Consider the following 12,126-nt stretch of genomic DNA (forward strand, 5'->3'; position numbering starts at 1 on the left):
TTGAGCGATTGATCTTAGGAGTAATGACCTTAAAGTTTTGGTGGTCTTTATTCAGGCCATATCATGCCGATCGAGTGTTGAGCAACTGATCTTAGGAGTAAGATTAGATTTAAGTTTTGTGGTCTTTTGTTCAGGCCATATCAATGCTGATTGAGTGTTGAGCAACTGATCTTAGGAGTAAGATTAGATTTAAGTTTTGTGGTCTTTTGTTCAGGCCATATCAATGCTGATTGAGTGTTGAGCAACTGATCTTAGGAGTAATTATTAGTTTTAAGTTTTGTGGTCTTTTGTTCATTGAACAGGCCATATTATGCCAATTGAGGATTGAGCAACCTGATCTTAGGCGTAATGATTAGTTTTAAGTTTTGTGGTCTTTTGATCTTAGGAGTAAGATTAGTTTAAGTTTTGTGGTCTTCTTGCTCTCCGAAAACGGCGATATTGTGCCTAGAACAAACTGATCTTAGGAGTAAGATTAGTTTTAAGTTTTGTGGTCCTTTGCTCACGCCAAAAGGCGATATTGTGCCAAATTGAACATCTGATCTTAGGAGTAAGTTTTGTGGTCCTTTGCTCACGCCAAAAGGCGATATTGTGCGAAATTGAACATCCGATCTTAGGAGTAAGTTTTGTGGTCTTTTGCTCACCGAAAAAGGCGATATTGTGCCAAAATTGAATAACTGATCTTAGTAGTAATTATTAGTTTAAGTTTTGTTGTATTTTGCTCACCTAAAAGGCGATATGGTGCTAAAATTTAATATTGAACAACTGATCTTAAGAGTTTTAAGTTTTGTAATCTTTTGCTTACAACAAAAATCGAGATATTATGTATATGATATTTGTGAAATAAGGTCTTAAGACTAAAAATCAAAGAAAATGAACAATGTTTATATCAAAAACGAACACATTAATTTTTCTTACTCATATTATGTTTGTGAAAATATAAATGTCAATGTTTTAATGTGATTGCATTGATAGTGCAGCTGTAATATAATTTGTTAAAATGTAAATTGACTTCTGGTTATATACTAGATGTAGATACAATTTATTTATTGATTGTGAGTTTAAAATAATTTAGAAGGAGTTAGGCTACAAACATGAAAATTGTAATAGATATTTATTGTAACCTCTGAATTATTTTAAGTTTATTTTAAATTTATGAATTATGACTTTAAAATATGACCAGTTAGTTATTGAAAATTTAGTCACAGAAAATCAACTAAATAATTACAATATTTGTTGAAAAAAATTACAACGTCGTAACTTAAAATCACCCTCAAAATTAATACTTATCACTTTTAAATTTTTTAAAAAACAACAAACTAAACTAAACTTATAAAATAAATTAAAATCTTAATTAAAACAGACTCTAACCAAACTTAAATTTTAAATTAGCAATTGGAGGACCAATTAATATATTCAGATGGCCGAAACGAATCTCGCATAAAAAAAATACAATAAAACAATAAGTGATTTTTTTTTCATATGCAGAGTTTCTTGCCGGTTCTTCTCTGTAGAATGTAGGTTCCGAACCGGTGGTAGTTTCACGCGTGGACTCGTGTAAACAGGAAGGCCGATCTGTTAGCCTTTTATTTCATAAATTAATATTTGAGGCTATTTGACTAAAATAAAGAAAATACAAAGTCTTCATTTGACTTAAATTTAAATATAAAAAAAATATATAAGTCTTGATTTGAATAAATTCAGTATAAACATTTTTACAAGTCATGATACTAAAATCATAACGTCTATAAATAAGATCTTTTGGCGGGATTAACGCCCAGTCTTGCGCTGTCAGTATTGACGCATTTTTAATATCGGTCCACGACCGTAAATTTACGAATTACCTAATAAAGTGAATAATCAATAATTGCTAAACAAGGTAAAACGAAATAAAGTCACGGTAAATAACTAATAGTGCTCGAGAGAAATAAAAGTTTTACTAAACGGGCTATGTATGTCTATCATTTCATCGAGCAACCTGGCTACGATTTAACACATTTTTGTGATCCGAATCGAAAATGAGAGCAACCGAAACTTTGCCGAGCAACACAAAAATCAGCATTGGAGTTTAGGATGACGGAAAACTTTGCCAAAAAAATGAGAGCTGCCAACTTTGCCAAACAACACAAACTGGAAATTAGAGTGACAGAAAATTTTGCCAAGCCAAACAACTGATGAATTCACGTGGGTGCAATTGGCATCGAAACTATTTCCAACACGTCGAATATTTGTTGGAAATAGTTTACGCTCCAACCTCTCTGCGTTTTTCAATACTAATGCATTGTTCTAATTGCTGAGAATCGTAACCTCTTTACATTCATCACATAACAGACCTCAAAAGTCGGTCACCCATCCAGTTACTGACTTGGGTCTAGAAGTTGCTTACCAAGCATCAACTAGGTAGGACACTCGGACCACTCCCAGGTCACGCTGCTTTGATAAATGCTATAATTTTCTGATATTATTTCATTCTATGGCACTTACTGTAGGTATCCTCTGATCAGGGTATGGAAATGTCTGAAAGCGGCTGTGGCGTGTTCATCCAGGACAGTCGGATCCACATTCGGATTGTAATCATTCACATACCCATGAGCTCCAGGGTATATGAGCTTGTTTTTAACCATATTTTCGTAACCTATTGGAAGTTAATGAAAATTGGACAACATGCTAATCTAAAATTTAATCTAGACATGGATCTACATGAATTTCCAACGCACAAGCAATACAATTCATAGTAATTATCATACAATTTGGTATGATAAATTGAGGCTACTATTTGGCCAGACGATTATTTGACCGTCCTTTGCGTGCCAAGCACTAATAAAATTACTTATTATTCCGACAGGGATAATCATACCACTACTTCTATATTAAAGCTTAGTAGGTAAATTCTATTATAATATATTATATGCTGGATCCCCATGTTCTAACTTTGCCCGAGTGATCACCTTGTTTTCAGCAGTTAATCGTCTGATTTTTAGCAGGCTTCCATCGAGACAGTTGGAGGCGTCGCGTACTATACCTCTACCTTTTCGAAATTATCTGCATTTAAAACAAAAAAAAATTGTTTTGATGGTGAAGGAAAACATCGTAAGAAAACCTGCCTGCTTGAGAGTTTTCGATACTGTTCTCAAAGGTGTATGAAGTCTGCCAATTCGCATTTGGTCAGCGTAGTAGACAATGCGTAAACCCATCTCATTCTGATGGAAGACATCGTGCTCAGTAATAGATCGGTAATAGGCTGGGTCGATTATGATGATCATGATGATGATTATGATGATAGAGAAGCTGAAGTTTACGTTTTAGCTGATATAGCTGGAGAGAGTAGCTGGCGATACACTCGGGCGATAGTACTAGCCAATGTGCCCTGCCGTAGTCTCACTGTGACTTACCAAGGAAAATGGGCAAGTATTCGTAATAGTTGATATATTGCAGTTCAGCAATAACGATACGACGTGCTTCTTGGTAGAGCGTCTCATCGTCCCAGTGCGGGTTGATGGCAGATAACGTGTCAGCAATCCTGTTGTGCTCTCGGAGTACGATAATCTGGAGTATCGTCAGTTGAGGGTTTTGATTCACTCGTATATCGCCTGTTGAATGTAATTTTTTAAACAAATTCAAAGTATTCTACTACAGATAATATCGAGCTTTGTGTTTGATCGTCAAAGATAACTCTTTGAATTCTGAAAAATCAAAGATTTCCCACAGAATTTTAAAAAATCTAAAGGCACGTGGTCCATCATGCTTCGTGCATCATGCATCGTAGACTTCTAGTCTATGTATATAAAAGGAAAGCTGACTGACTGACTGATCTGTTAATGCACTCAAACTACTGGACGGATCGGGCTGAAATTTGGCATGCAGATAGGCTATTATGACGTGACAGCCGCCAAGAAAGGATTTTTGAAATTTCCTAAAATGGTAAAATAGTAGTCCACGCGGACGAAGTCGCGAGCATAAGCTTATATTAGAAAATATTGACCAAAAAGCATAGTTACCAGCCAAATAGCAAGGTTCATTGGGTGACTGCGCAGACTCGCAAGTTAATGTAACATTAGGATCTTGAGGAGGCCATTCCCGTCCGCCTCTCAGAATTGTTCTCAAGCGACCTCCAAGAAAAGAGCGGATCGGTCTGGCCTGTCCTTCGCTGCTCCCGTAGCAGAACGAGGCGTCCATGTATGCAGTTACAGTCGTGAGCTATGAAGAGGAAAACAATATTAGTTTCAGAGTTGACTGGAATAAAGCTTCAGTAGCCTCAACGGTTAAAGGAGCGGACTGAAAACCGAAAGGTCGCCGGTTCAAATCCCACCCGATGCACTATTGTCGTGCCCACTCCTAGCACAAGCTTTACGCTTAATTGGAGGGGAAGGGGGAATATTTTGTCCTCAATAAACCTGGCTAATATTCTTTAAAGAAAAACCTTAAGTAGTTTTTTGTTATCAAACAGAACTCGGTCAAGTACGAGTCGGACTAGCACATGAAGGGTTCCGTACCAACATACAAGATACAAAACTATGTATACTAATCTTGTCCGATGGTACGGAACCTTTTTACACATCCTAAAGTACCATAACCGTTGTCTAGAAGTCTATTGTATGGCCGGATCTATGTACTCTATCTATGGAAAATTTCGATACTTGTAAATGTACAAAAAGTTCAATGAAAGTGTATTAAATCGTTTAAACTGAGTTTGGCTTTAACACTATATACTAATTAAGTATTATTTTCAGTATTTACTTAGGTAAACCATTTATCTCTCTATTTGAGCAAATACCGCGTAGAGCTTCCCTTTCGACGGCAAACTAAACTTGTGAAACATCAGTGGTGATGCCAAGAGTATAAGTAATTTATCTAGTTAATTACTTAGTTTACAAGCGGATATTAGACTAGCTTAAACAATTAAGACCTTCAGAGCATATTGGGTAAACGTTTAGTGTGGAACGTGACACTGTTACCTATATTATATCCATTAGGTATATAACTACGAACATCTATTAGATAATATTATACCGTACCTGTACAGGGTGGAAACTATAAGTGTTCATTTATTTTATTAGTACTGTACCTAGTTCTAGTACCTACTGTCATTCAGTTGCGTATTTTTGTGGCTTACTACAATTTTTAAAATAAAATAGCGAGCAAAAATTGCAGGCGGGTCACCTGATGATAATAAGTGATTACCGCCGCCCATGACATTTGCAGTACTAGAGGAAAGGCCAATGCGGTTGCCGGCCTTTCAGGAATTTGTTGGTGCGCCGCGCCCCATGTTGTACTAAGGGGAACATCGCCGAAGGGCGTTGATTCCACAGTTTTATGACAGTTTAGCGTAAGTAGGTACATATAGAGTTTATTATTATTTGCAGGAGAGTTAAGAATTATGATACCGGTTCAGCTGGTGCGAAAGGGGGTGTACATCTTCTGTCCCTGGTGGTGGCCGGTCCGGACGAAATTCATGCATTGAGTGCCAACTCGTGAGTGCACGGGATCTGTCGGAGGTATGAGGATGGTGCGCAGAGAGGATTCGTGGCTGCGTCTGGACCAGCTGCCCGTTTGCATCGCAACATGACACTGTGTCTTTATCTATAGGAAGAAGAAAACCCATTTATTCTACGAATCCTTGCTGTCTCTCTATCTACTTATAAGTTTTTACGAACTTTTTTACGAATATGAATACTTACTACTCGTCCGTTAAAACCTTGATTTTTATCCTAGAATTTTTTATCCCGGGATATCATAGCTACCACGGAAATTTTAAACCTAAATCCATGCGAAAAAGTAGCGGGTGTCAAATTACACATAAAATGCTGAATAGATGCAATCGTTACTTGCAGAAGTCAACGATACAGGAACAATAAGCTTAATTTGCTATAGCAACCGAAGACCAAAACAGATAAAATCTGTAAGACAAAAAAAAACGTATTTTACCTTACGACTTTGCGCGAACCCCAGCTGTTAAGACATGTCATGAGTTATAATTTGACCCACTGCTGGGCCATTTAAGTTCCATATCGGGTCGACAAGCTGCTTGTTTGGGGAACAGGTAATTGCTGATCTCCCGTGGATTGGGCAGATCCTTGCCACTCACAGCTCTTGGAAACGAACTGATACCTGCAAAAATAAAACTGATTGAGGAAAGTTTGGAGTTGTATTCTGCTAATAAAGTAGCCATGAAGAATCTGAAGCTTAGTTAATCCATCATCAGGAGGAACCCATCACCCGCGCACTGCAGAGCCACAGGTCTCCTCTCAGATGAGAAGGGTTTTGGCCCTAGTCCTACCACGACTGGCTAAGTTCGGATTGCAGACGTTCACATACCTTTGAGAACATTATGGAGAACTCTCCTAGGCATGCAGATTGCCCTCACGATGTTTTCCTTCACCGTTAAAGCAAGTGATATTTTTAAATTACTGTAAAAAAACGGGTCGTGCCCGTGATTCGGACCCCCCGACCGCTCCTACCGATTGGAAGGCGGACGTCCCTAACCACTAGGCTACCAAAGCTACGCTTAGCTTAGTTAATTACGAAATTAAAATAGATGCACTGGCTTTACCCTACTATCTAAATCAATAGGTAGGTATGACTGAGTTTGTTAAACTAACTCAGTCGTAGGTGCCTACAACAAAGTTTTTATTGTAGGGTAATATTTTCAGTTCAGGTTAAAGTAACATTACTTATAGTCATAAATTACGCTAGATAAAGTAGCTCATTAGCACTCAACAATAAGGAAAAAATCCTCTATATGACAACTGTAACTTGAAAATTACGGTTCGCACGAAAATACTTTGGCATAATTGTTTCTCCTACTTAAGGTAGCAAGAGGGTCAATATAGATAGTCCTGAACTACTTATAAAGCTATCTATCATTTCGTCCTAGACCTTAAAAATTACACGTATACGTCCCGCAAATTGCTATTGCGCTGGAACCATGTATCATTAACATCGAAATGACGTCGTTTTGACGTCAGCCGAAATAAAAATATACCAACAGCTTGAAATTTATCAGTCTAGTGCTGACGCACACTAAATGGCGGCCACACGTATCAGCAATTTGCGGAACTTATATTTAGAATTATCGGAAAATTCAAAAAACGAATAACAGATCAAACTTCTACGTTGTTCGCGCGTCTAGTCATTTCACTTTTAGTTTTAACGAATCCAGCATTATTTTATACAGCAATATAAATGGTGTACCTACGTCAAAGTTTAAGTAAGTTGTTTGCTAGCTAAACGTAATCTTCTAATTAAGTTACGAGACCGGTAGTTTACTTTAGAATTTACACTGTTTTTTACCTTTCAACAGGTACCTATAGTACTGTGAAAACCTATTAATTTTGGCTTTAAGTATTAATGTTAAGTCTATTTAGTTCATTAGGCTTTGGTTTTCAAGTAAAGGAAATAAATTAATGAGTTTTTTTTTATATTAGGTACTTGAAATTGTCTACTTACTTAGTTGTACAAAATCCATTGAAAAATATAGTGAGCTAAGGACATCACATAATTCACAACATGTCGGAAATTCTATATTATTCTTAGTTGGATGCATTATACATTCATAGACTCACCGTCGCCATATTTGTAGTGACTAATCTTCCTGTATTGGATTGCGGGATACCCCATATCGGCCTACGCAGGTTATTACAGGTACCATCTATTGCGCGGTATCGACGGACTGTCGGCGCAGATAGGGGGAGCGATGCCGCAGGTCTGCGTGCTGGGTCTTGCCCAGATCCCAGAGGTGGAGGCGGATTGCTGAAACTTAAGTGAAAAATTATTCTTTACAAAACTGAATTAATACCTACTAACTTTTTTGATTCCGATACATGCTAGCCCTCGATTACGATCTCACCTGGGTGGTAAGTGTCTCCTTTTCCAGTGGGTGGTAACTAGCCACGACCAAAGCCTCCCTCCAGACGCAGACCAGAGACAATTTAGAAAGATTGAATTTCCCAAATTGCCTCTGCCAGGAATCGAAGCCCGGGACCTCCCACTTGACAGACCACAGCGCTTACTACTTACTGCGCCAGGGAGAGAATAGATACTTTACAGTACGCGCGGCGAGAGTTTGGCTTTGACCGTTATTGCGCAGAAATCAGAAATTGGGTATCAACGGGCAATTAGTGGGGTGGGGGCGGGTGTGTAGGCGCACGCGGTGCTCTGATTGGCGCTCCACTGCTCCAGTCGTTCCCTGCCTCTGTTTGTACAATCACGTTCACAAGTGAATTGCTATTTTCGTTAATTGTTTATTATATAAGAATCTGAATAGCACTGCTGCTAAGACTTTTTTTAATGTTAACTTTTGTATTTAATAATTATTTAAGTTTTCTTTTGTTTGTATGTACCAATTTTACATGTATCTTGGAATAAATAATTTTATTAAAAACAATTATTTAGAATTTTCATCGCTGTCTCTGTAAACTTTAAAAGGAAATAAACATTTTATATAAGTAAAATAACTATCAATAGTTTTAATAAATGAAGAAGTTTATCTATTTCGTATTATTTTCTAGCATTATTACCACTGTACATGAATTTTGACCCACTCAAATATCCAACCTGGTACATAAAAAAGGAAAAGTATTGTGTGCGTGACAGTACCCATGCGCAGTAATCCCCTCCACCCGAAGGTCAAAGCCAAACTCTCGCCGCGCGATCTGTACCGATGGTGATCCATACTAATATTATAATGCGAAAGGTGTGAGTCTGCTAGCTTTCCACGGTCCACCTCTGTAACCCCTTTTAAACGAAATTTGGTAGAAAGATAGATTCCGTTCCGGGGACGGAAATAGGCATACTTTTTATCCCGGAAATTTAAAGAGTTTCCCACGGGATTTTAAAGCTTAAATCCACGGGGACGATATTGCGTTCCCTTTTATAAATTTTAAAATTCGCTAAACCACATTTAGTATACATACTTTTGGATGTTCATGATTTATAATACAAAATAAGTATCCACATACTAATATCCAAAAATAAAAATATACAAGTTTCAATATTTACATAGATATCAAGGGCATGCAGGAATTATTGCCTTTAAACATTGACGCGTGTAACTCAGTAAAAAAAGTATTATCACAAAAATAACCTGTGTTGGTATTTGGAGACAAGTTCTTCGATATCCTGCGGTTTGTGGCAGCTGTAACAAATGGTGCAAAATTTAGTTCATGCAACATACAAATGCAATGATGAGATTAATACAAGGAATTTGTGTTGGTTATAATGGGAGTTCAAAAACGAATCAAACTGTCATTTCCCGAAAGGGTCGAGGGATGATCCACTGTAATGGCTTTGTTCAATCCAGTAGGTACAATTTATTTTAAGTACCTACCTACCTAAAATATTATTTGCTCTAAGATAAGATCTAAAGCCCTTTTAAATCATGTTTCAATACCGTTTTATCTCGACAAATATTGTATCTACTGAAATGTGATCGAACTTCTCTTTGATAAATTCACATTTAGACACGATCAAGGTTAGGGACCTTTAAATATACTCTAACTGACAGGCGGTTACTCCCTCTCGACTACTAGCTCAGAAGACACAATACTATTATGGACTAAGAGCCAGCACGTGCCAGAGCTTCGTTATTTCACAAAAGCTGAAAGTTCTTTGGCGTAATGTCCGCAACACAGGGAGGAACGATCGCGACTATGAAGTTTGGATCATGGTGGCTTTGGGAGATAACAGGTATAAAGGTGTAATCTTAGCGTCAAAGTATGAAGTTAATTTTTTTATATTTTTTCGAAATAGTTATTGTTATAAATTGTTAAACTTCAAGGTCATCTGGCAGGGGTTGCCAACGACACTAGTGTCTGGCAATGCATGACGTTATATCTAATACTATTGCTGAAGAAATATAAAAAAAAGACTTTATAGGTACTTTGACGGTAAGATTTTTTACACGCTTTATTACGCGTTATCTCCCAAACCACCATGATCCAAACTTCATAGTCGCTGATCGTTCTACCTGTGTTGGTGAAAAACACGCAGAAAAACTTTCAGCGTTTATAAAATCAACGAAGGTCTGGCACGCGCTGGCTCTTAGTTCATTAAAATAGATACGTGTTAAAAAGTAAAAGGGCAGGAGATCCTGATGTTTTTTTTGCAAAGTGAATAATTTAGTCTCATATACTAAACTATGACAGTGTTATTCATTATCAGACAACAATCTAATCGGTGCAAAAAAAGTGTCAATGTGCTAGGTACTACGAAAGCCCAATCTATTAGGCTTAATATTCATCCTAAGACATTTACTTAATACTTATTGGTATTCTAACAACTTAAATTCCTTACTTATTATTATTTTATAAGATGAATCGCGACATTACTGGATTAGCCACAGCTATTTTCCGAGTAGGTAAACTAAAGTTACGCTGCGTGGTCGTCAATCCTGCAATGTGTATTCTACTTCATATTTCGATTGGTTATTGCAAGGAGTACAAGTATTTTCTACTACGTGGTTATTACGAGTAAGCAATACATACTCTAAAATCTAAATACATTAGTGACTAGAAGTACTATAATAAAATATTATACTCTGTAAGGAGGTTAAGATAACATAACATTATTATGGCTGGGTTTTAGAATAATAAAACTCCTTTCTGTACCTATAGTACGCGACAGGATGAAATGGCAATCGAGGAAGAACGCCCCGCACATCCGCACTGCCCCGCGCTAACCCGGTGCGGACGAGCACGGGTGACGTGCGTCGGCAACGTCCCACCATCTCACACCCTGATTGCCATCTCAACCTGTAGCAGACTAGAGATATCATAATCGACAGAACAGTGTCGTTCCTTTGTTTTCCGATCATAACTTCATACGGCGTTAACGCACTCATACGATCCGAGTCCGTGAAAATACGTTCCTTTTTGTTTTGTATGGGAGATATCTGGTATTCTCAGGGATGACGGATAGAACTGCGGATGACAGAAGTGCAGTGCGTAATCGCCAGTAAGGCCTTTCCACCATGAGAGTCTGCTGACGTTGTGGTAAGCTACGTAGGTATGTGCGTCGAACCTATTAACTTAACTCAGGTTGAAAACTAAGTTTTTAACAGTTGAAGTGAGGGATTCGAGCTAAGGACACGAGGCTAAGGGTGCGAGCTAAGGATGCGCCGAATGGTACATTCTCATACGTAAAAGAGTGACCATGTATCTGAGTCTTTTAATCTCCCGCTCTTGGACTATATGAGGTGCCGATTTTCCTCGCACAGGCTACTTCGCGCGAAGCGCATCTTCATACTTACTCGTAGCACATCTTACCCGTTCGCGCTACAACACTTATTTAGCTTTGGTGGAAATAGACTCTAGGTGTCGTAGCTTAACTTAAACTTCGCTCACCGCTCAGATTATATCGCATAGTCTCCGGCCGAAATGTATAGTACTTAAGTGTAATTTATTTTTCCTTGTCTATCTTGAACATAAACAAATCTTAAATAAATTAACCGTTTAAGTAAGCGAAGGCAAAATTAATAGATATGCCTGGTTATTTTACTACATTTTATGAGATTGGATTATTAAGACAAGACACTAAAAAGGCTTCTTTAATTACGATACTAAACATGCTTGCAGGTAAACTCACCCAAGGCCCATTAACTGGTAATCTTTGGGCTGGGAAACCACCGAAGTTGTACCCAGAGAAGTTTGATGGGAAACCCTGTGAAGAACCCCTGCGATGGTTATTTTGCAGCTGGTTTAAGAACTGCCCACCGCCAAGCTGAAAATTGCTAGCAGGCATATCATAATAGAAACCGGCATTTCATCTGAACAAAAGAAACTGTAATTTAATTTGGGCTTGGTGGCAACGGTCTCATTACCTATTATGTCCCACCCCTGATATTATTATTTTGTGGTTCCGACTACCTATATAAGATAATGACAAGGATAAGATAAATTTTATTTTTCACAAACAACCAAGTCACTACTAGTTATAATGCGAAACTGTGATTGTTTGTTGGTTTGTTGTCTGTCCTCATCAAGCGTCGCAACGAAGCAACGGATCGACGTGATTTTTTGCATGGGTATAGTTTTTAAAAACCTAAATCCACGCGTACGGAAGTCGTGGCATATCAGCTAGTATAACACAAACATAACAGACACTATTAACTTAAAAATCAGTTATAATTTAAAA

The 12,126-nt window shown here is 37.8% G+C and overlaps 1 protein-coding gene across 1 annotated transcript in view; it reads right to left on the reverse strand.

Moving 5' to 3' along the window:
- LOC117985776 (peroxidase-like) overlaps positions 1-11,733 on the reverse strand; it is a 27,705-nt gene extending 15,972 nt beyond the window's left edge. The window contains 14 exon segments of the mRNA XM_069501465.1: positions 2,482-2,632; positions 3,390-3,587; positions 3,996-4,194; positions 5,382-5,429; positions 5,431-5,501; positions 5,504-5,536; positions 5,539-5,577; positions 5,928-6,030; positions 6,032-6,105; positions 7,560-7,577; positions 7,580-7,752; positions 9,080-9,130; positions 10,674-10,861; positions 11,578-11,733. Coding sequence (XP_069357566.1) covers positions 2,482-2,632; positions 3,390-3,587; positions 3,996-4,194; positions 5,382-5,429; positions 5,431-5,501; positions 5,504-5,536; positions 5,539-5,577; positions 5,928-6,030; positions 6,032-6,105; positions 7,560-7,577; positions 7,580-7,752; positions 9,080-9,130; positions 10,674-10,861; positions 11,578-11,733 — 1,502 coding nt within the window.
- Between the last annotated feature and the right edge of the window lie 393 nt (positions 11,734-12,126).

This window comes from Maniola hyperantus, chromosome 10, assembly GCF_902806685.2.
Source record: "Maniola hyperantus chromosome 10, iAphHyp1.2, whole genome shotgun sequence".
In the NCBI taxonomy this organism is placed as follows: domain Eukaryota; kingdom Metazoa; phylum Arthropoda; class Insecta; order Lepidoptera; family Nymphalidae; genus Maniola; species Maniola hyperantus.